This window comes from Gobio gobio (assembly GCF_949357685.1).
Source record: "Gobio gobio genome assembly, chromosome: 21".
NCBI classification, from domain to species: domain Eukaryota; kingdom Metazoa; phylum Chordata; class Actinopteri; order Cypriniformes; family Gobionidae; genus Gobio; species Gobio gobio.
This window is the reverse complement of record NC_137117.1, coordinates 40011026-40036879: the sequence shown is the minus strand read 5'-3', so window position 1 is coordinate 40036879 and position 25854 is coordinate 40011026. Positions and strand designations below refer to the sequence as shown.

Below are 25854 nucleotides of genomic sequence, written 5' to 3'. Positions count from 1 at the left end.
GATCATGTTCAAATCCTGCTTCAGTTTCGTGTAATGCTTGACAAAGAGACATAACCATGGCGAACGTTCTGGCTAGGCGAACAAACACTTCTTTATTAAGTTAATGTTCGTTCAGTTATATGGTATTAACGGAGCCCCAAAAGGGACACGGTGAAGGAAAAAAAACAACATGAGATTTAGTAAAAAAAATATTTGTCAAGGCAGAGAAACTTAGTGTTCGCTCGCAAAGAGCTCAATGGTTTTGTGAAAGAACGCAAAGTTTCTCGGGGGAACGCAAAACATTTGCGTGAGAACGCAAAATACTTTTACATTTGACATAGGTATTTAAACAAACGTTTCATACATCATCCATGGAAGATTTTTTCTTTAATTTGTTACTTATAACTTATTTCAGAACGTTCAGAAATTAATTCAAAAGTAAAATTCCAATAATGTTGGACGTTTTTTTTTATGTAACATTTTTTCAGAATGTTCAGAAATTAATTCAAAAGTAAAATTCCAATAATGTTGGACGTTTTTTTTTATGTAACATTTTTTCAGAATGTTCAGAAATTAATTCAAAAGTAAAATTCCAATAATGTTGGACGTTTTTTTAATGTTAGGGCCTACTTTTTCAGAACGTTCAGAAAAACATAAAAAAGTAAAAATCCAATAAAGTTGGACGTTTTTTTTTAATGTTACTTATTTCAGAATGTTCAGAAAATATTAAAAAGTAAAATTCCAATAATGTTGGACGTTTTTTTTTTTAATGTTACTTATTTCAGAATGTTCAGAAAAACATTCAAAAGTAACGTTCCATTAATGTTTGAAGAATGATAAAATGGATTGTTCCCTTAACATTGGCATAACAAAATATGGTTTGAACGCTTTCATAACTTAATGGGAATGTTAGCGAAATGTTCTTTGGACGTATTTTTGTTAGGTGAGTGTTTTTGCATCTTGATCATTATGGTTGAGATGTCATTTTCTCTGACATGCTGTTGGCCACTAGAGGGACTCACACACACCTGATTTTATGAGGGAATTACACTTATTTGAGTCGCATGCTACAGTTCTGTGAAATTAGTGTGTTCATTTAGTGTAGAACGTGGTAATATATTTCAATGAAGCTTTTCAAGATTATGATAATAAAATAATGGAGCAACTTGGGTTGGGAGTTGTTCTAGTCTGATTATGAATAATGACCAGCAGAACTTCACAGGAAGTGGTGACAGTGGCTTAAATAGAAATAGCTTAAACACTTCTCTCTTTCTCCCAGCTGTCCATCAGAGCGAGTGAACGGAGAGGAAGAAGAGACGAGAGTAATGGCTGTGCTACAGACCTCAGATGTGATGTGCTTGTGTGTTGCTCTGCTCTGCGCTGGACTCACAACAGGTGCGTCTGAACAACAACATGACTTTCATAAAAAACAAATGGGTATTTAAAATAAATAAAAAAATCTCTGCTCTGTAGAGGACACCAGAACTGTTTATTGAGATTAAAAGACATGAATAGACAAAAACTATGGGGTTTTATTTTTCATTCACCAATCAATTTTTATGCTTCAACCTTTTTTTTATTTATCCAAACTATGTATAAAGATGATTCTCAATGTTATGAAAGATAACAGAATAATTGAATATATTTTACTTTATGCAACGCATCTATACACTGTATCTAATTTGCATATTAATGTGTTTTGGGACTGTCATGTAAAAAGACGTAATAATATTTTCATAAAAATGTCTCAAACTGTGTATGTAGTCAGAGAAATACGCTAAATAAAGTCGTCTACAGAGGCAGAACGTCTATTCTGGGTCTCTGGAGGATATTTCTGTCTCGTGGCATTTATATTTAGATGTCACTTCCGAAACTTTGGCCGCTTAGCAACAATAGTTTTATGAAATTAATTTTATAGACTGGAGCCTCGAAAGTGAGCCAAGATCCCTAAAATGCTGTTGCGTTATCAGTTAATCGTGAAAAAGTTCCGTTATAAATGTCAACAGTAAATCTCTCACTTATATCGTGTCTTGACTTTGTTTGATAAAGAGAGGTTTCACGCGCCTGCATGAACTCAGCAATGAATAAAAACTTCAACACCTCTGATCACGTTCAAGAGATCCACTGTGATTGGCTACATTACTCACCGCTGCTCAAACACGCTGTAAATAAATGCATTTGACGCTCTCCAGAGAATATTCGCCAATATTCTTACAGTAATAAATGAGGGTGCTTTTGCTTGCGTTTGAGGGTGTTTAGCACCTCTAGCCCCCCCGTAGAACCGGGCCTGGTGTAAACGCCCCCACTGCTGTGATTGGCTGACATCTGTGTGTAACGGAAGTCAGCTAGTAGTTGTTGTGCGAGTAAACCTCACTCCTCTGATCTCAAGAGATGCTCTAGCGCTGATGCTAGGAGTTGCAGCCTTTAGCCTCCTTGTTAGAGTGTCTGGCTCTCATGCGGCAGACCCGGGTTCGAGTCCCGCTTGGAGCGGGCGGATCAAACAGGACGGGTTACATTGGCATAACAAATAACTAGCAATACATGTTTAACTCTCTTTAAACTTTTAGCACATTTTTAATTTTACAATCTTCAAGGTTAACTCATTGTGAAAAGTGTTGATTATATCATTATATATTCAGATGGTGGCATGAAAGTTCCCTTTCGTTCAGTCACTCCGAGTAACATCAGTGACTGACCAATGGGGGTTTCGCCTAGAAGCCAATCGCCTTTGAGCTCTAACAAAACGAGCCAATGGCATGAAAATGATAATGCAAGCCCGTCTACCCACGTGGGTATACAGGGCGTCCCATAGCAATCTCGCATTATGTTTCTGCTTCAGAGCCGATATTACAGCCTGAGCGTGTTTACCTCTTCAAGACGAGCAGCTCCCCAGAGAGTTGGTGTGACGGTGCGTTCCAGCGAGACTCGTATTCCTGTCTGATCTGTGCAGTGATAAGCACAGCGTGCGTTTCTCCCTGGGCGCTTCAGCATTTCTGCGCAGCAAAACTCCTCACAAAAAGAGCGCAAGCGGCACGCCTTTTTCAAGATGGCTCGCCCTTGCAACGTTTCTGGGTGCGGTCGCATGGTTTCTCCGCTTGACGGGCACGGACGCTGTTTAGCATGCTTGGGCCTCGTGCATGCTGAGCGTGTGTTCGTGGCTGACTCATGTTCTCACTGCGGGAGCATAACCATCTCAGTGTTGCGGTCGAGACTCAGTGATCTCCGTAAAGGAGGGAGAGTCCCCTCTACCACACCCCAATCTGTTCCCACCCCGTGTGGGACCACTTTGGCTGGTGGTCAGGGTGATATGAGGGTGTTGGTGTGGAACAACCCGATGAATATTCCTCGGGCCACACCCCCCTCTAGCACACTGTTACCCGTGGTGCTGTAGGATGATAGCGCTGGTGTTTCCCGTCCTGGGCCCAGCGTGTCATTCGGCGCGATGATGCTATGTCGATCGCCGCTTCACAGGGCGGGCTGGATACCTCCGAAGATGATGATTCGGCTGTGTTGCCTCCTCTCGGAGCGTCAGCATTGCAGAGTCGGATCCGGAGCTGACGGCCATGCTCTTCCGGGCAGCTGAGAACCTCGGGCTTGTGTGGAACTCTCCACCATGTCCTGAGTGTTCAAGGCTGGACGATTTGTATCTGGGGACGGCCCACGCCGATGGTGCCCGCCAGCCTCCGATGCCATTCTTCCCGGAGATGCATGAGGAGGTGACGAAATCGTGGGAGTCCCCCTTGACTTTTCACGATTGCTCGTCATCGACCTCCGCCTTTACTGCCCTCAATGGTGGCGCGGTGGAAGAGTACACTGGGGTGCCCCCTGTTGAGCGGTCTGTTGTGACGCAACTGTGTCCGCAGAGTGCTTCGACGGGGTGTGGTCACCCTAAGCACCCGTCCAAGGCCTGTGGGTTTACGTCTACTTTGGTGGCGGAAACCTACAGAGCCACGGGCCAAGCCGCGTCTGCCTTGCATGCCATGGCGATACTGCAGGTCTACCAGGGTTCCTACTTATGTGGGCCCTGTCGGGGGACGGCAGGTTCTGTACCCTACCACCAAACGGTGGTGGCTACTTTTCTTCCGCTATGGCCTTGTCTATGTGACACGCCTGTGCGTTGAAGTGGAACCTCTTGTCACCTGGCCTCTTCTTCGGAAGACTCCTAGAATGCCTCGGGTTGTTACCTTCCACGAGTGGCGGAGCATTTGCCGTCTCCTCTGCCCTAGGGGTTTAGGTGGGCTTTAACGGTATAACCTATTCCGCACGTCTTCATTCCCTCTTGGGACCTCACAGCGGTGCTATTACCCTGCTGAGTGCCCTTTTTGAGCCTCTGCAGTCCTAATTTGAGTTCAGGTAAGTTCCTTTCAATGAAAGTGACACTCTTGATTGCATGGCTCCTTTCAAGTGGGTATGTGACGTGCAGGCATTGTCGGTGACATGTGTGCTGGGAATTCGAGCTGGCTAACTCTCACAATGCTTCCTGAGACCCCAGCTTGGATTGTGCCCAAGGTTCCCACCTAGGTGGTGAACCTGCAAGCGCTGCCGTTGGAGGAGGCAGACCCAGCCTTGGCGTTGCTCTGTCCAGTACGCGCCCTTTGCGCTTACGTAGGGCAGGTGCAGTGTTCAGGACCTCAGACCAGCTCTTGTCTGTTCGGTGAGCGGCAGAAGGGGAAGGCCCTCTCCTAGCGAGGTTCCCACTGGATAGTGGGTGCTTTTGTTCTGGCTTACCAGGTTCATGGCTTGCCATGCCCCCTTGGGGTGAGAGCACTCCTTGGAGTGTTGCCTCCTCTTGGGCTTAGCGCATGGCGCCTCGCTGTCAGTCTTTTTAGAGCTGTAGGCTGGGCGACACCTATCTCATTCGCCAGGTTCTATAACCTCTGAGTGGGGCCTGTGTCCGCTCGTGTACTCGCCCCAAGTGGCCAGTAACTGGACAGGCTCAGGTGTCTTCGCTTGCTGCGGCATTCCACTCAGGTGAGCTTCTCAGTAGACCCTGAGCTCCTCCAGCACTTATGATGTCGACGCCAGAGTGTTGCCATGCAGTCAGCTTTCGCGTTCGGCTAGGTGCCGCCGTGTGCTTGGTTCCCCCGTTGGGTAACCCCCACATGTGTATTTCCACGGTAAGTCTCTTCGAGCATGTGTCTTCCCTTGGGAAGCCACCTTGCCACGCCTGGGGTTTAAAATGTTTTCCACCTTCGGCTGGATACCCCGGTCACTCCATATGCAGTTCCTTGTAAAGGTCATATGTGTATTTGTTAAGCCCCCCCCCCCCCTTAAGGTAGGCATTGTGTTGCATTTCTCCACGTGGGATATGCTTCCCAGTGTACCTTGGTATTCCTGTGTAGTGCGGTCCACTGGAAGACAGCCGAGTGGCGGGATTGAATTGGGACCCCCATTCGTCAGTCACTGACGTTACTCGGAGTGACTGAACGAAAGGGAACGTCTCGGTTACGTATGTAACCCTCGTTCCCTGAGAGAGGGAACGGAGACGTAACGTCCCTCAGCCACTTCAGCTGTACCTCACATCCAGGTGGATGCTGCACATTGGTGGTGGTTGAGGATTCCCCCTTCTATATGTAAATGCTTTGAGTGCCTAGAAAAGCGCTATATAAATGTAACAAATTATTATAATTAATTAATTACCTCTGGAACGGCCGGCCGCTCAGGCATCGGCTCTTCAGCAGAAACATGATGCGAGATTGCTATGCGACGCCCTTTATACCCATGTGGGTAGGCGGGCTTGCATTATGCAAATTCCGTAGACCCATGGCATTTTCATGCCATTGGCTCGTTTTTTTAGAGCTCAAAGGCGATTGGCTTCAAGGCGAAACCCCCATTCGTCAGTCACTGACGTTACGTCTCTGTTCCCTCTCTCAGGGAACGAGGGTTACATACGTAACCGAGACGGTTGCAGTGATGATCATTGTAGCCGATCACACACATGTTGAGCTCATGAATGCAGTGATCTTGTCATTGTAACTCGGTTTCTGCTCTCTCATGAATGCTTTCTTCATAACTATCAGTGCAAACACAACTCACAAGCGATTGTGAGTGTTCTTTGATCGCTTTTTAAATATAATTTAATCACAGTTTAAATAACAGATTATTTCCATCTACTAAGGGAAACAATGTGAAGTTGACTGGTTTGATTTACTGACACAGACAAAGAACATCTGACTGTAGATGAATCATATCAGAAATCACTGGTCTCAGATCAGGCGTTAGAATTAATTAGACATTACTGTCAAGTCCATATCGTAAAAAGTCTGTTTGCAAAGCCTGCGTCAAATTACGACTGATTTACCAGAGAATCCACAGAGCACTGTACCACATACCGAACATAATGTTGAAAATAAATAAGCACATTCCTAGCATTAGGATCCTTTGGAAGGTGATGTTAGTTTTAGTCTGTTCGTCTCTCCTCGTCATCTCACTAACACTCCAGTGGGCGGGGCCAAAGTTGCGGTTTTTCACCTGTCATAGATAGGCACATCCCACGAGTCGTTCTCTGGGCTTGATTACAATAAAAACTTTTCAATTAAAAACTGTGTTTTTGTGTTGGTTTAGGCTGCACTGAAGAGTTTCCATACGTCAGCTGTTCTCCAGGAGAGTCTGTGCTGCTGCGCTGCCGGGATGAAAACTCACGGGATAAACACGTCCAGTGGTGGAACACAGATGTTGAAGAATTCCAAAACTCAGTGGACATCATTAAGGACCAGCGATATAAAGGCCGAGTTCAGATTCACAGGAATCTCTCACTGTCCATCACTCATCTGACTGTAGGCGACTCAGGGTCGTATTGGTGTAATTCCGCAGAGCGTGTTCGTCTAATCATTGAAGGTGAGAAATGCTTGTTTTATTGGTGGTCTAGTGGGTTAAACCAGTGAACTGATATGCAGAAGGTTGCTGGTTCGATCCCAGCGGTCACCACCAGTGCCTACACCCTGTAATACGGGTCCCGTAAGTCCCTTTGGATAAAAGCGTCTGCCAAATGCGTTAATGTAAATGTACATTTTAATAATAATACATGCAGACCAACCATAACCACATGAACACATGATTGAGAGCATTTCATTGGACATGACACCAACTTGGCAACTTGAAAATCATGTGAGACTCTTTGACCTACAGTCATTTTATTAAGTTTGACCAACAAACGTTGAGTGTTGTAATGTCAGATGTCCTGATAATCAGATATGATTTGTGTTTGCAGGTTGTTCTATATCAGGGACTGAAACATCAGCGGCGATCAGCAGATATTCAGGGGAATCCGTGTTTCTGTCCTGTTCGGTCGAATGCAGCGGTCGTCATCATCCAGATGCGTTCAGATGGAAGTTACCAAACGTCAGAGAAATAAACCAGACGACTAACTCAAGTCGACTCTCTCAGGGCAGATTTCACATGTTTGATATACAGTCAGGAAATGTCTCTCTGTTGATTTCTAACCTGACGGAGAAAGATGAAGGACTGTATGTATGCTGGATTAATGAGAATCAACACAAGAGCTTCAGTCTCACCGTTAAAGGTAAAGAAATTATGAATTCTCAAGCGATTCTGTGTGAAATAAGATGCTGCACTTTCACTGCATTGTCTTTTTTTGGATTCAGAAGGAAATTTTGAGCTCTAAAATGTTTTTCATAGTACTATTTTAAGTCAGAAGAGGTCATTCCTCATAATTTGACCCAATTAAAGTTCACAATCCCAGCTAATCCACCCCCCGTCCAATCTCTTCATGGCCACAGTTGTGTAAATCAAGCTCTAGGCCTGCAGACGCTTCTACACACATCAGTGAGAGAATGGGCCGCTCAGAGAACTCAAGCGTGGGGCCGTGATCGGTGGACACCTGTGCAATAAGTCCAAATACTATACTAAATATTCCACGCTCAACTGTTAGTGGTTTTATAACAAAGTGGAAGCGATTGGGAACAACAGCAACTCAGCCACGAAGTGAAATCACAGAGCGGGGTCAGCACATGCTGAGGGTCACAGAAGTCGCCAACTTTCAGCAGAGTCAAGAGCTCCAGAACTCCAAACTTCTGTGGCCTTCAGATAAGCTCAAGAACAGTGTGTAGAGCTTCAGGAAATGGGTTTCCGTGGCCGAGCAGCTCATCCAAGCCTTACATCACCAAGTGCAATGCAAGGTGTGGGTAAAGCACACCACCACTGGACTCTAGAGCAGTCTAAACTACACACAATGCACCACAATAACGAGTTTACAACCGATGTATGCTCGACGGCTAGAGAATACCCATAATGCACTGTGAGAGTCGCGCCATGCATTGAATGAATCCCCGCGTTTCGCCAGGAGATGGCATCGACCCACACACTTTTTAAGACCAATGATAATGGACCCACTCACTTTTATCATCTCTAATTGAGCACATGTCTGTTTACACACCCTGAGAAACACTGATTAACGCGTTAGAAGCTTTATTTCCACTTTTCTAATATTTTCTTCATTTTCATTGAAAATAAACACCTTTCCGATCTGATATGTGATGGGGAAAAGGATCAGAGCGAGTTCGGCAAAAGGCGGATTCGAACCGCGGGTCGATTTGCGTAAAAATTTGACACCATCCTTCAAAATCGCTCTCTGTTTTTATTCTTCTGACAGTCCTGCAAAGAAAAGTATCCATACATGAAGGTTTCAAAGCGATGCCATTGAAGAACCACTTTGGGTTCCCCAAAAGAACGTTTTGGTGAAAAGTACCTAAACAAAGTTTATTTAAATAATCTAAAGAACCTTGTAAAGATTCCATGGAACCATTAAGCTTTACTTTTAATGCTGCGTTCACACCAAACGAAAATAGAGCGTCTGGCGCGAGTGATTTCAATGTTAAGTCAATGGAAAGGCTCGTCGACGCGCGTCTGGAGGTCCTGCGGCGCGATGGACGCGATTCCGCCTCATTCACACGTCCAGTTCACGCAAATGACGTGAATTGGATGCGAATTGAGTGTCTTGCGCGATATGCGCGTTATGCGCGAGTGATGCTTTTTGTGCATTCACGTGTTTGAAGCGAATTCGCGTCTGACGCACGAGTTGAAAAATTTGAACTTTGCGTTAATTCGCACCACGTTAACCAATCACGAGCCTGCTCGCTGCGGTCACATGGTAAAGTGACGTGATGAGAAACCTTGCATAATTTAAAAAAACTACTATTGTGTCACAAAATGTAGTTTTAAGACTTTTTCAGGTGAGAATGTAGTTGTTTAAAGCTCAAATCTGTGTATAATTCCTCTTGTGCTGATCTAACGGCCGATCTTTGCTCTCATGAATCATTTGTTGCCTGCCAAATCGTTTTGACTGAGGGCAAAAAGAAGTTTCAGCAGCTTAGCGCACGTTGCCCGGAAAGGTCATGCCTCTTACCATAACGGGGAGGTGAACGCGCTCAAACTACAGTCCCTGAAGACCAAACAATGGTGATTTGACTCCGGGATGAAAATAACTGCGTCTCGACGACATGGCGACAAACACACTCTATAAACGCAACCGAACGCAACACTTCCTCTTCTCCACGAGGGAGAGCAACAAGACCACGCCCCCTTTTCGCATATTCTTGGGGGCGGAGGTTAGTCGACAATCTGTTCTACTGACGTCATTAAAGCAGGAAGTACAGGGATGTAGTCCAAACCGGCCGTTCGCTGTAGGCTTTGAAAGGGAACTTCTGGTAAATAAAATATCTCGCTTGGCATTGAACTTTGAGCGTTATAATTTTACAGGTATTATATATGCTCTAACAGCAACATTACACACTAACTAAAGTTTGAAAAATGGGATCACGAAGAACAGGACCTTTAAAATATACATGCAGTGAAGATAATGTAGGAGCTGCCTGGACCATATTTGTGTGGCTATTAATGTTTAATAAATACAACCCCAAATCAGAAAAAGTTGGGACAGTATGGAAAACGCAAATAAAAAAAAAGAAGTGATTTCTAAATTTACTTTGACTTGTATTTCATTGCAGACAATATGAACACAAAATATTTCATGTTTTGTCTGGTCAACTTCATGTCATTTGTAAATATGCATCCTCTCCTGTCATTCAGACCTGCAACATATTTCAAAAAAAGTTGGGACAGTAAAGCATTTACCACTTTGTAATGTTGCCATTCCTTTTCACAACACTTAAAAGACATTTAGGGACTGAAGACACCAAGTGATGAAGTGTTTCAGGTGTAATTTTGTCCCATTCTTCCTGCAAACAAGTCTTAAGGTGGGCAACAGTACGGGGTCTTCGTTGCCACACATTCTCTATTGGAGACAGGTCGGGACTGCAGGCAGGCCGGTCAAGTACCCGTACCCTCTTCCTCCGCAGCCAGGACTTTGTAATGTGTGCAGAATGTGGTTTTGCATTGTCTTGTTGAAATATGCATGGACGTTCCTGGAAAAGATGTCTTCTTGAAGGCAGCATATTATGCTCCAAAATCTCTATGTACTTTTCAGCATTAATGGTGCCTTCACAGAAGTGCAAGTTACCTTTGCCAAGGGCACTGACACAACCCCATACCATGACAGACCCTGGCTTTTGGACTTGTTGCTGGTAACAGTCTGGATGATCCTTTTCTTCTTCGGTCCGGAGCACATGGCGTCCATTCCTCCCAAAAAATACCTCAAATACTGATTCATCTGACCACAGTACACGTTTCCACTGTGTGATGGTCCATCCCAGATGCCTCCCAGAGAAGTCGACGCGCTTCTGGACACTGTTAACATAGGGCTTCCTTTTGGCACAGTACAGTTTTAACTGGCATTTGTGGATGTAACTACGTATTGTGGTACTTGACAAAGGTTTGCCAAAGTAGTCCTGAGCCCATGTGGTGATATCGCTTATACAGGGAGTGCAGAATTATTAGGCACGTTGATTTTCTGATCATATTTTTTTTCCAGGCACATTTGACCAATTCCAAACCACAGTAATCCTAATAACTACTATTGATTTAGTATTTAATAATGTATAAGTGATATATAATTGTTCATGAAGGCTGGAAATGAAAATCACCTTATATTCAGGTGTGCAGAATTATTAGGCATGTTTTCTTTTACAGATAAATTGAGCCAAAAAAGAGATTTAACTCAGACTGAAAAGTCAAAAAGTATCAAATGCCCATGAGAAGGATGCAATACTAATGCAATACTAGACATTGCAGTTAAGGCATGACCATTGGACAGTGAAATGCTCGTTGGGTCAGCAGGATCTGACAAAAACAGGTGGTGAAGAAAAGACACCTGTTAACCGCAAAAGAATTAAGAATTAAGGTGAAGAATTAAGGGTGAAACCATCAGGAACCCTTTAGTCTCCAGCGCCACCATTTTCCAGAGCTGCAACCTACCTGGAGTCTCCAGAAGTGCAGGTGTCAGGATCTCAGAGACTTCAGTTAGGTAAAGAATCCTAAAAAATGACCCTCACTAGATAAGAATCACAAGCTGAAGTGTTGTAAAATACATGAAGAAGGTTTTTTTATAGGCTTTATGGACAGATAGGTTGAGAGTGACTCTTGAAGGACCAGCTCCTCATCCTCTAGTACCACTGTTTGAAGAATTCATCTTCCAGAATCTGGCAGTACGTTTTGGGAGTTCATTTTTAGTCCATCTCTGCAAAACGGACTTCAGGATGGACTAAAATGAACTCCCAAAACGTACTGCCAGATTCTGGAAGATGAATTCTTCAAACAGTGGTACTAGAGGATGAGGAGCTGGTCCTTCAAGAGTCATTCTCAACCTATAAAACCTATAAAAAAGCAGGCTTCATGTATTTTTACAACACTTCAGCTTATGATTCTTATCTAGTGAGGGTCATTTTTTAGGATTCTTTACCTAACTGAAGTCTCTGAGATCCTGACACCTGCACTTCTGGAGACTCCAGGTAGGTTGCAGCTCTGGAAAATGGTGGCGCTGGAGACTAAAGGGTTCCTGATGGTTTCACCCTTAATTCTTCACCTTAATTCTTCATTCTTTTGCAGTTAACAGGTGTCTTTTCTTCACCACCTGTTTTTGTCTGACCCTGCTGACCCAACGAGCATTTCACTGTCCAATGGTCATGCCTTAACTGCAATGTCTAGTATTGCATTAGTATTGCATCCTTCTCATGGGCATTTAATACTTTTTGACTTTTCAGTCTGAGTTAAATCTCTTTTTTGGCTCAATTTATCTGTAAAAGAAAACATGCCTAATAATTCTGCACACCTGAATATAAGGTGATTTTCATTTCCAGCCTTCATGAACAATTATATATCACTTATACATTATTAAATACTAAATCAATAGTAGTTATTAGGATTACTGTGGTTTGGAATTGGTCAAATGTGCCTGGAAAAAAAATATGATCAGAAAATCAACGTGCCTAATAATTCTGCACTCCCTGTAGATGAATGACGATTCTTAATGCAGTGCCGCCTGAGGGATCGGAGATCACGGTTGTTCAGCTTAGGCTTGCGCCCTTGTCCTTTACGCACTGAAATTCCTCCAGATTCCTTGAATATTTTAATTATGTTATGCACTGTTGAATGTGAAATATCCAAATCTCTTCCTATCTTTCTTTGAGGAACATTGTTTTTAAACATTTCAATAATTTTCTCACGTATTTGTTGGCAAACTGGCGATCCTCGGCCCATCTTTGCTCCTAAAGGATTAGACCTTTCTTGGATGCTGCTTTTGTACCAAATCATAATTACAATCACCTGTTGACATCACCTGTTTCAAATCACATCATTATTTAACCATTTTACCTCATTACTAGCCCTAAATTGCTCCTGTCCCAACTTTTTTTGAAATGTGTTGCAGGTCTGAATGACAGGAAAGGATGCATATTTACAAATGACATGAAGTTGACCAGACAAAACATGAAATATTTTGTGTTCATATTGTCTGCAATGAAATACAAGTCAAAGTAAATTTAGAAATCACTTCTTTTTTATTTATTTGCGTTTTCCATACTGTCCCAACTTTTTCTGATTTGGGGTTGTATTTTTAATGAACATGAAAAGAGGCAGAGTGGTGTTTTATGACATATTTCTCCTGGAGCGCCTTGAATGTGCGTCTATTTCGCTTCAAAGGCTCGATTTATACACCAAACGCGAACAGAACGTCAAAATCGCGTCTACCATGTCTAGTTGGACGCTTGAACATTTTGAATCCATTCGTGTGTCCACAGCGAATTGGACGCGTGATTGGATTCAAAATGTTCAAGCGTCCAACTAGACGCTGTAGACGCGATTTTGACGCTCTATTCGCGTTTGGTGTGAACGCAGCATAAGAGTGTAACACAAATGTCGTATGTTCTGACAGGATGCACACTATCAGAGACTGAGAGGAAAACTAAAACAAAGTACCCAGGTGATTCTGCACTTCTGTCCTGCTCATGCAAAGACCCCAAAACCAAACCTGAGGGCTTCAGGTGGACCCGTTTAGACTCCAACGGGGCCGAGGTGTTGGATGAAACTTTACATAACAGAGACAGACTCCACACGTTTCATAAGACAACGCCATCAAATCTCTCTCTGCTGATATCCAATCTGACTGAAGATGACCAGGGGACTTACAGATGCACTGTTAATAACAAATCATCTACGTTTACCAGCCTCGCAGTTAAAGGTAAAGCACATTCTACATCCTACGTGTTTGCTTTATACGAAAATAGCCCCTCGAAAACTATCTGGGAAATGTTTCGCATTCCCCAGAGTATCTGTGAACTTTTGAGTTCTCTGCGACCCGAGTGCAGAACGAGAGAAGTTTCTCGAGAGAATGCAAAGCAATCGATCTACATTCTAAAACCTTAAACTATGATGTACAAATGACGTTAGGGCTGCACAATATATAGTTTTAGCACGGATATCGCGATGTGCGCATCTGTGATAGTCACATGGCAGGACGTGCAATGTCAAATATAGAGATCGTAGTTCATCCGTGATCTGCAATAAGGTCAGCCACAAAAATGCTGTTAGTAAATCTGGGCCATAGTGTGAAAGTTTATAATTTGCATGTGTTTTTAAGTCCTGTCAGTTTAAACCAGGGGTGTCCAATCCTGCTCCTGGAGGGCCACTGTCCTGCAGAGTTTAGCTTCAACCCCAATTAAACACACCTGAAGCAGCTAATCAAGGTCTTACTAGGCATACTAGAGACCATAGATATACATAATATCGCGCTGCTGGCCAATGGAGGTCAATGTTGCCACAGTTACTTTGAAAAAGTAACTTAGTTACTTTACAGATTACTTGATTTTAAAAGTAACTAAGTTACTTTACAGATTACTTGATTTTAAAAGTAACTAAGTTAGATTACAAGTTACTTTATTAGTTACATTCATCAGTTGCCGACAACACCTCTGCAGCCTCAACATAAAAATGACAACCGTTTTTGCCAACACTTTATTGGAAAGTGTATTTTTAACAGTAACGTCAACAATGTATCTCCTGAAATTGTATCTCCAAAAAAAATCTTTTGACTAATTTTATAAAATCTAAACATGTTAATGAAAAGGTACAAATTACTTTGTGTTCTTATTAAATATATTTATGAAAAACAATTTATATTTAATTTTTAATTTATATTTATATATGAATGTAAATAATTATATGGGCCTACTACACAAATAATATAAAATTACAAGATTTATATTTTATTGTAAACGTAATGTGCAGCTCTGTGAAGGGACAACAAATATATGATCGATACGTGAGAACAATATATTTTTTAATAATCTTTAAGTGCACAAAACTATGAAAATATATGAAACGCTTCAAAACAGAGCGGCAACAAAGCGCTTAAGCGCATCCCGGGTGCAGAATGATGCGCTTAAAGCGACATGGAATCAGTGTGTGCAGTGCAGCGCGAGTGCACATTGAAAAGTTCACGGCATAAAGAGAAGATGAGCGTTGAGCCCACAAATCGTAGTCTACTATGTAGCCTATATCGGTCCAAACATTCACTGATTATTTGTTTCTTCACAGTTTTAAATTCCGGTTATTGTGCGTGTGATGCTAATTAATAGTCCTTGTGTTGTCACCTGGGTAGCGAGCACAACATCGTTCAGAATCGTTCTGAATGACAGGAGAGGATGCATATTTACAAATGACATGAAGTTGACCAGACAAAACATGAAATATTTTGTGTTCATATTGTCTGCAATGAAATACAAGTCAAAGTAAATTTAGAAATCACTTCTTTTTTCTTTCTTTTTTTTTGCGTTTTCCATACTGTCCCAACTTTTTCTGATTTGGGGTTGTAGATTGTACACACAAATATTCAGTGAATTTTTGCCGATTTCCCATTAATTTCCTATGGCCGAAGACAATGAACGCTACTTTTTTTTTTTTACGACCAATTAGCATGCTCGAATCATGACCCCAATTTTTTTTGTGTGTTTACATACCTAATGCAAGAAAAGTCACCAAGTTTCATATCATTCCGATGAAGCTGTGATTTTTTACATTTCAAAACAGAAACTTTTCCGGTCAGAAATAACCGAAGAGCACCAGAGGGTTAAATAACCATAACTTGCTCAATTTTCTACCGATTTTCAAATCAAACTGTTTGGTTTGTTATAAACGTCAGAGATGTAGTTATGACACTGCAAACTTATGAAAAATTATTCATAATTTGTTCAAGCATACAGAATTATATCCACGTTTGTAAGAAACCAAACCATTTGTAAATCCATCCAGATTTCAGCGAGATAAGAGTATTTTTGTTCAGATCACTCGCCTTACATCAGGAGCCACAGAGCCCTGCCTGTGACAAGATGGCCGCCGCTGATGACGTTAGAGACTCCGCCGTAAGACATTGAGCCTTTATTATGTATATCTATGTGCTAGAGACCTCCAGCAGGTGTGTGGAGGCAAGCAAGAGCTAAACTCTGCAGGACAGTGGCCCTCCAGGACCGAGTTTGGACACCCCTGGTTTAAACAAACGAAAGAAGAATGAAACTTGCGCACTGTATTTTGAGCACACACACAGAGCTGTGTGTGCGTGGCTTACCTGGGGAACACATGGCACCAGGTGCACTATGGGAAGAAGGCGTGGCGGCGGAGGCAGTGATGCTTTGGGCAATGTTCTGCTGGGAAACCTTGGGTCCTCCATCCATGTGGATGTTACTTTGACACGTCCCACCTATCTAAGCATTGTTGAGACCATGTCCAGCCTTTCATGGAAACGGTGGACGGTGAAATTCCCTGGTGGCTGTGGCTCTTTCAGCAGATAATGCGCCGCCACAAAGCACAAATGCTTCAGGAATGGTTTGAGGAGCACAACAACGCGTTTGAGTCCAAATTCCCCAGATCTCAATCCAGTCGAGCATCTGTGGGATGAGCGGAACTAACAAGGCCCCGCCTCACAACTTACAGGACTTGGTGCCAGATACCACAGCACACCTTCAGGGGTTTAGTGGAGTCTAGGCCTCGACAGGGGACGGGGTTATAATGTTATGCCTGATCCGTATATATCGGGTTTTTTTACTGTTGGATTTTAGGCATTTATTTTGGTACATCCAAGTCAAACAATTACTTGTGTTATTCAGAGATTATATTTAGGTCAGGGTCGTGCACCTCTCGCCCCTGTCGATGGCACACTTTGTAGAATATACACTCACCTAAAGGATTATTAGGAACACCTGTTCAATTTCTCATTAATGCAATTATCTAATCAACCAATCACATGGCAGTTGCTTCAATGCATTTAGGGGTGTGGTCCTGGTCAAGACAACCTCCTGAACTCCAAACTGAATGTCGGAATGGGAAAGAAAGGTGATTTAAGCAATTTTGAGCGTGGCATGGTTGTTGGTGCCAGACGGGCCGGTCTGAGTATTTCTCAATTACTGGGATTTTCACGCACAACCATTTCTAGGGTTTACAAAGAATGGAGTGAAAAGGGAAAAACATCCAGTATGCGGCAGTCCTGTGGGAGAAAATGCCTTGTTGATGCTAGAGGTCAGAGGAGAATGGGCCGACTGATTCAAGCTGATAGAAGAGCAACTTTGACTGAAATAACCACTCGTTGCAACCGAGGTCTGCAGCAAAGCATTTGTGAAGCCACAACACGCACAACCTTGAGGCGGATGGGCTACAACAGCAGAAGACCCCACCGGGTACCACTCATCTCCACTACAAATAGGAAAAAGAGGCTACAATTTGCACAAGCTCACCAAAATTGGACAGTTGAAGACTGGAAAAATGTTGCCTGGTCTGATGAGTCTGGATTTCTGTTGAGACATTCAGATGGTAGAGTCAGAATTTGGCGTAAACAGAATGAGAACATGGATCCATCATGCCTTGTTACCACTGTGCAGGCTGGTGGTGGTGGTGTAATGGTGTGGGGGATGTTTTCTTGGCACACTTTAGGCCCCTTAGTGCCAATTGGGCATCGTTTAAATGCCACGGCCTACCTGAGCATTGTTTCTGACCATGTCCATCCCTTTATGAGCACCATGTCCCCATCTGATGGCTACTTCCAGCTGGATAATGCACCGTCACAAAGCTCCAATCATTTCAAATTGGTTTCTTGAACATGACAATGAGTTCACTGAACTAAAATGGCCGCCACAGTCACCAGATCTCAACCCAATAGAGCATCTTTGGGATGTGGTGGAACGGGAGCTTCGTTCCCTGGATGTGCATCCCACAAATCTCCATCAACTGCAAGATGCTCTCCTATCAATATGGGCCGACATTTCTAAAGAATGCTTTCAGCACCTTGTTGAATCAATGCCACGTAGAATTAAGGCAGTTCTGAAGGCGAAAGGGGGTAAAACACAGTATTAGTGTGTGTTCCTAATAATCCTTTAGGTGAGTGTATACAAAGGCCTAATTTCATATAATAACCCATAAACTGTTACAGAATGTATAAATTACTTTTGATATAATTCTTATTACTATTTATATATCTTTTAAAGTGTCATAATGTAAAATACAAAAAATATTATTTTGACAATTTAGTAGAATAATTTACTAACTGATAACAGAAAAATCTGAATCCCATTAAGATATTTTTTTATGGCTTAAGACAAGCATATCAATATTTAATTGTTCATGTTTTAATTGAAGATATGTCAGAATAAAAAAACCAATAGATTTTGTCATAATAGAATTCACTCAATTAACCAATAGGTTTTAATGAAAGTGAAGATGCCTGAAATGTACATCTAGTTCATGAAAATATTAAGTAATAGCCCCGTTAATTACAATAAGTATTGCGTTTAAAAACAGTAAAAACATGCCACTTGGGGCCTTCTGTACCAAATATAGCTGGGTCATCTTACCCCAAGAGTCTTGATCTTTTTACTTCAAAATAAACACTATAACATTTACTCCACAAAGCCAAAAACATTGTGTCCACAAATCCCTCATTAACAAATTGACACAAAAACTTTGATATTCAACATAATATATGTCATATATCACTATTTTCTACTGTTAAAAACTGTTTTGACTGACTAGTAAGAGTAAGATGGATAATTTGTATGGACAAGCACCCAATCCTCGCCCCCAATGCCCCTTTTTTTGGTTTGGGCCACTGCCCCTCAAAATGTCTGTGCACGGCCCTGATTTAGGTTGTGTGGTTATGTATTATCGTGATATTATGCACACTAATGTGTTTGGGTTTGTGTCTTATCTTGGGTTGTCTGGTCATCCTGCAGGCTGTGTTTTATCCGGACATCACATCACCGAGATTTCACATGCAGGAGAATCCGTGACGCTTCCATGCTCCTGCGAAGATCCAAAAACCAAACCAAAACACGTTGAATGGAAGCGTGCGGCTTTAAATGAGAGCCTGGTCACGGGACGATTCCAGATCCCTAGAGATCCTCCTCACAATCTCTCCTTACGGATCTCAAACCTGACCGAGGCCGACGGAGGATTATATGTGTGTACGGTCAACGGAAACCAGTCCAGACGCATAAATCTCAGTGTGACAGGTAAGACTCGTCAGAAACTTTATCTGTGTGAGGGTGAAGATTTTAACTTAGGGGCCATAAAAAGGGGAGTGGAACACTTTTGACATTATTTTTTACGAATCAATGAGTGAGCGTTATTGTAAGTGTGACATTAATCTGCAGATTCCAGCAGAAATCCTCTCACATACACTCTGGTGTTTCTGATCTGTCTGATGCTGCTGCTCGTGACCGGATTCATCTACTGGAGATTTACACGAGGTATGAACACACAAAACCAGCTCAACACTGTGGGAATCACGACCTGTGCTCTGGTACAGGGGGTTTGGTCTTTTAGATCAGCGTTTCTCAACTGGTGTCTCCGAGTCTGTACTGTAGTCAAAGAAACAACAACAACAAAACTTAAATCTAAATGTTTTTCTGAAGAGAGACTTTTATTTTGAAATCTGATACGGAAAGTGACTTAAACTGCAGTTCATGGAGTGACCACTAGAGACAGACTCCAGAAGGAGCAGAATCTCATTGAGCTCATGTTAAAATGCCCAACTTTACAGCAGAAGAACACATGTTTACTGTTGCTTTTGGTCTATTCGGCTAATTTTGCCCTTCATGACGACTGTGAGGGGGGTGAATTATTTTATAACTCATTCGTTTACATTATATAACGCCTTAAAGTTCTGCATAATTAAGGGCGTGGCCACTTTGAGTGACAGGTGGATTGCCGTTTGTCTGCTGTCTGTTAGTCGGTATGGCAGTGTTAATTTCGCTGACGAAGAATTTTCGTCAACGACATTTTTTCACTGACGAAAACGAGACGAACTAAATAAAAACTAGTGTTGGATGACAAAAAGTACGACGAAAATCAACTGTCCTTTTTGTCAACAAATAAAAACGAGACCAAATGTGAGGGAGGGTGGATTAGGGAAGAGATGCAGTCAGAACTGATGTCCTGTGTAACAGATGCTGATCTAACCTCTGGAAAACACACGGCTCACACACCCCCAATCCAGCTCCAGAACGTCTCACAATCAATAACACACATTTATGCCAGACCAGTGTATAAGAACTAATGCTGATGAATAATGACAATGTTTACTTTACCATGTTTATATAGTAATATGTTTTAGATGGTTGTATCAATGCATATTTTATCTCCTGAACTTGAATGAGCTCCTACAACTGCAATAGTAAGGTGCATTTCAAAATAAGAGTCCCGGTGTATTTCGAGCTTGTTTATAATTAAAAGTCATGCATTATATATTCGTTTTTGGTTACACAATAAACTGTATTTAATTTAATTCCCATTTAATTCATAGTCAGGAGGAAAGACCAGTATTTGACACATATTCAATAAAGTATCAAAGTATCAGGGTTATAATAGTTTACTAAAACAATTAAAAAAACTTCATTACTTGAAATTAAATAAATAAACAACCTTATTTGAAGCTTTAGCTTAACCTGATATGGCCTACTGACTAAAACAGAAATACGAAGTTATAAAAACTATATAGATGTTTTTAAAAAACAAACAAAAAAGTGAATTGAGCTCTTTCGTGTATTTTTAATGTCAAAAACAAAATGATGTCAAAATGTCAGTTGCTTATGTAATGCTTAAATGCTTAATGTGTTACAATTTAACTAAACTCATTAGATTTTAGGAGACTAAAACTAAAAACAATTCAGGCGACTAAAATATGACTAAAACTAAATGGCATTTTAGTCAAAAGACTAGGACTAAATCAAAATATGCTGTCAAAATGAACACTGCTTCGAAGAGATCGTGTTGCAGATGCTCGTCATTTGTCCGATTTATAGTACAAGGCAAATCAAGCATTTTCTTCCTTGTGCACTCCCACTGTATTCCAATATATTCTTTACTCCACTTCCTATTAGTCCTCGACTCTAAACTAGAAGTGTTTAACTGAAGTCATTATAATCTTACAGGCAAGACGGGCAGGAGAAGAAGCCGAGTGACCCACAGTCCAGATCATCAGGTGACCGAACTCTTCAAAATCAGATCATGTGATAATTCATAAATCAAATGCAAATAACATGACGTTTGTGTGTCTAAACTGTGTGTTTGTAGGATGATGTGACGTACTCCACTGTAATGCAGATTAACAGAGGAAACCCTGCAGAACACCAGCAGCAGCAGGTACTCAAACACCGGAGGTTTACTTCATCTGCACTTTATCAGGGTATTCATTTTACTATTGATTATTGTAAATTAATGTCATATTGAGCTCATGACTGTCAGTTATTTGTAAATTCCGACTTAATTTCTCGCAATTCCGACTTAATTTCTCGCAATTCCGACTTAATTTCTCGCAATTCCGACTTTATTTCTTACAATTCCGACTTTCTTTCTTGCAATTCCGACTTTCTTTCTCGCAATTCCAACTTCATTTCTCGCAATTCCAACTTCATTTCTTACAATTCCGACTTTCTTTCTCGCAATTCCGACTTTCTTTCTCGCAATTCCGACTTTCTTTCTCGCAATTCCGACTTTCTTTCTCGCAATTCCAACTTCATTTCTCGCAATTCCAACTTAATTTCTCGCACAATTCCGACTTCATTTCTTACAATTCCGACTTTATTTCTCACAATTCCGACTTCATTTCTCGCAATTCCGACTTTATTTCTTACAATTCCGACAATTCCGACTTTATTTCTTACAATTTCGACTTTATTTCTTGCAATTCCGACTTCATTTCTCGCAATTCAGACTTCATTTCTCGCAATTCCGACTTTATTTCTTACAATTCCGACAATTCCGACTTTATTTCTTACAATTTCGACTTTATTTCTTGCAATTCCGACTTCATTTCTCGCAATTCAGACTTCATTTCTTGCAATTCCGACTTTATTTCTTACAATTACAACTTTATTTCGTATTATTCTGACTTTATATCTCGCAATTCCAACTTTATTTCATATTATTCCGACTTTATTTCTTGCAATTCCGACTTTATATCTCAAAATTCTGACTTTATTTCTCGCAATTCTGACTTTATATCTCGCAATTCCGACTTTATCGCAATTCTGACTACATATCTCACAATTCCGACTTTATTTCTCGCAATTTTGACTTTATTTCTCGCAATTCTGACTTCATATCTTGCAATTCTGACTTTATTTCTTACTATTCCGACTTTATTTCTCACAATTACGACTTCATTTCTTGCAATTCTGACTTTATTTCTCGCAATTCCTACTTTATCGCAATTCTGACTTCATATCTTGCAATTCTGACTTTATTTCTCACAATTCCGACTTTATATCTCGCAATTCCGACTTTATTTTGTACAATTCCAACTTTATTTCATACAATTCCGACTTCATTTCTCGTAATTCCGACTTCATTTCTCGCAATTCCAACTTCATTTCTCGCAATTCCAACTTCATTTCTTACAATTCCGACTTTCTTTCTCGCAATTCCGACTTTCTCGCAATTCCAACTTCATTTCTCGCAATTCCAACTTAATTTCTCGCACAATTCCGACTTCATTTCTTACAATTACGACTTTATTTCTCACAATTCCGACTTCATTTCTCGCAATTCCGACTTTATTTCTTACAATTCCGACAATTCCGACTTTATTTCTTACAATTTCGACTTTATTTCTTGCAATTCCGACTTCATTTCTCGCAATTCAGACTTCATTTCTTGCAATTCCGACTTTATTTCTTACAATTACAACTTTATTTCGTATTATTCTGACTTTATATCTCGCAATTCCAACTTTATTTCTTGCAATTCCGACTTTATTTCTTGCAATTCCGACTTTATATCTCAAAATTCTGACTTTATTTCTCGCAATTCTGACTTTATATCTCGCAATTCCGACTTTATCGCAATTCTGACTACATATCTCACAATTCCGACTTTATTTCTCGCAATTTTGACTTTATTTCTCGCAATTCTGACTTCATATCTTGCAATTCTGACTTTATTTCTTACTATTCCGACTTTATTTCTCACAATTACGACTTCATTTCTTGCAATTCTGACTTTATTTCTCGCAATTCCTACTTTATCGCAATTCTGACTTCATATCTTGCAATTCTGACTTTATTTCTCACAATTCCGACTTTATATCTCGCAATTCCGACTTTATTTTGTACAATTCCAACTTTATTTCATACAATTCCGACTTCATTTCTCGTAATTCCGACTTCATTTCTCACAATTCCGACTTAATTTCTCACAATTCCGACTTCATTTCAATTCTGACTTAATTTCTTACAATTCTGATTTTATTTATCGCGATTCCGACTTTATTGCAACTCCGACTTCATTTCTCACAATTTCGACTTTATTTCTCACAATTCCGACTTCATTTCTCACAATTCCGACTTTATTTCTTACAATTCCGACTTCATATCTTGAACATGTAAAGGTTTGTTTGTGTTTGTCTGTAGGAGGAGGTGGTTTATTCTACTATGGCAGAGGTGAGAAACGGCCGATCTGCTCAGGTGAGTCTGCACAGCTTTTGCTTCAGCCTGAATGCTTGAACTCAACTGTAGCCAAATATAGAACAAAACGTGCATTTCTGTCTTGTTTTCCAGTACTGTTGCTCCAAAGTATTCAAGACATTTTATTTTTAGGTCTATGCTCAAAAATAGTGAATAAATGGATTATAACTATTGCATAAATATAATTTACTACCATAAAATCCCCCCAAAATACAAAATATTAAATAAAAAACATCATCGAACTACAATATAGTATATTCATTTCATTGAAAAAATGTGTTTGGTCCACCACAAGAGGAGCACCAGAGAGTTGAGCTCAATCTGACACTGTAAAAGTATAATTGTGTGTGTTTATTATCTCTTTATTAGGGGGATGATGTCACATACTCATCTGTAGTCAGCAAATCTCAGCAACCGAGGGCCCTACAGATGAACACTGACGAGGCCACCGTCTACACACATGTGCAAAAACATCAGCAGTGACAAACATTTCAACTGGGCTTTTGTTTAATAATCATTTCAAAGAGTTTGATGGCTTTACATTCGCTTCATGTTGTGTCATAATTTTACAAAACTGTTCCCTTTTCTACGATGTTTTGCATTTTGTAAGACGATTGCTCAACTCTGTTTATATAATACAGTAATACAGGCTGTTTCTTTCATTAGGAGTGACTGTATTAGGCTATATATATGTGTGTGGTTCAAAACTTTTTTTAGCTTCTTGAATAACTGTGCAGAATTAACCCATTTAATCCCACCGGTCACAATAGTGACCGTAAAAAAATGTTTTATTTCTAAGGCTATAAAAATGTTACTGAATGATCTATCAATGCATTTCCAGCAGATATTGAAATAATAAAGGGTCTCAATGAAATATGTGCAGTGTCGCATGTTTACTGTAAATTGTCACATGACCAGAGCTGTTTACTTCCTGTTTGTGCCAAGAGAAGAGGATGGCAGCAGGAAAGCTCCCAAAGAAAAGGCTGGTAAAGTATGTTAACATAAAGATACATAGATTTTTGGTACACATCTTGTTTAAGGCGTCTAGTATTGATATATGCATTTGCAATTACTCAACTTTGTTTAATGTGGTCATAGAACTCACAAACATGTCATCGGCAACAATAGTGACCGGTGGGATAACCCATTGTATCTACATACTAATACACATAGGCTAACTGTTCTACCTTACTTTCTACCTAATTTTACACACACACACACACACACACACACACACACACACACACGGTCACGTCTCCTCTGATGTCTGATCTCCCCACACACACACACACACTCACACAGACAGACAGAAATTCACACACACTCACACACACACACACACACACACAAACTCACACACACACACACACACACGGTCACGTCTCCTCTGATGTCTGATCTCCACACACACACACACACACACACACACACACACACACACAGATACTCTCACACACACACACACACACACACACACACACACACACACACACACACACACACACACACACACACACACACAGAAACTTACACACACACACACACACACACACACATGGTCACGTCTCCTCTGATGTCTGATCTACACACACACACACACACACACACACACACACACACACAAACACACACACGGTCACGTCTTCTCTGATGTCTGATCTCCACACACAGAAACACATACAAACACACATACACAAACACACACACACACACACACACACACACACTCACACATGGTCACGTCTCCTCTGATGTCTGATCTCCACACACACACAGACACACAAAAACAAAACAACAACAAAAAACATACACACACACACAAAAACACACACAAACACACTGCACAGGTCAAATAGTCCTATATTAAATCAATACAATGGTTGATACAACACAGTATCCCACCGGTCACAATTGTGACCGATCATAAAACACACTTTTTCACACACTTTTCCATGAAAATTTCAAAAAATGATGATTGATTGTTTCAAAGGGATACTAATGACACATGATTTGGATATTTTTGTGTCTGGGAAAAATTTGGGATTAAATGGGTTAACAGAAGAAAAAAAAACTTTATGCAGAGTTAAAAATAAAATACATTTGAACTGAAATGCATTAAATTGTAACAAAACTTAAACTTGTTTCATTTCAGCAAATTCAGCAACATTTTGTTTTTTTAATACAATTAACTCCATTTAATGACGCAATTCGCACGAATGACACGGCACGAAAGACGCAATTCGCACGAATGACACCACGAATGACACAATTCGCACGAATGACACGCCATGAATGACGCAATTTGCACGCATGACGCAATTCGCACAAATGACACGGCACGAATGACGCAATTCGCATGAATGACACGGCACGAATGACACAATTCGCACGAATGACACGCCATGAATGACGCAATTTGCACGCATGACGCAATTCGCACAAATGACACGGCACAAATGACGCAATTAGCACGAATGACACCATGAATGACGCAATTCGCACGAATGACAGCACAAAT

At 41.0% G+C, this 25854-nt stretch overlaps 1 protein-coding gene across 4 annotated transcripts; it reads left to right on the top strand.

The window, feature by feature from the left end:
- Window positions 1–1265: 1265 nt before the first annotated feature.
- LOC307117697 (polymeric immunoglobulin receptor) lies at window positions 1266–24207 on the top strand. 4 transcript variants are annotated; one of them, XM_079802687.1, is made up of 10 exons: window positions 1266–1374; window positions 6544–6816; window positions 7190–7501; window positions 13265–13570; window positions 18606–18884; window positions 19026–19121; window positions 20805–20854; window positions 20947–21058; window positions 23283–23336; window positions 23706–24207. In XM_079802687.1, the coding sequence occupies exons 1-10, from the start codon at window positions 1305–1307 to the stop codon at window positions 23711–23713; spliced, it is 1560 nt and encodes a 519-aa protein (XP_079658813.1). In that variant the 5' UTR covers window positions 1266–1304; the 3' UTR covers window positions 23714–24207. The 4 variants fall into 4 exon arrangements, with proteins under 4 accessions (XP_079658813.1, XP_079658812.1, XP_079658814.1 ...); XM_079802686.1 differs by having other exon boundaries at window positions 1267–1374; window positions 20947–21015; XM_079802688.1 differs by lacking the exon at window positions 13265–13570 and having other exon boundaries at window positions 1274–1374; window positions 20947–21015; window positions 23706–24203.
- Window positions 24208–25854: the final 1647 nt, after the last annotated feature.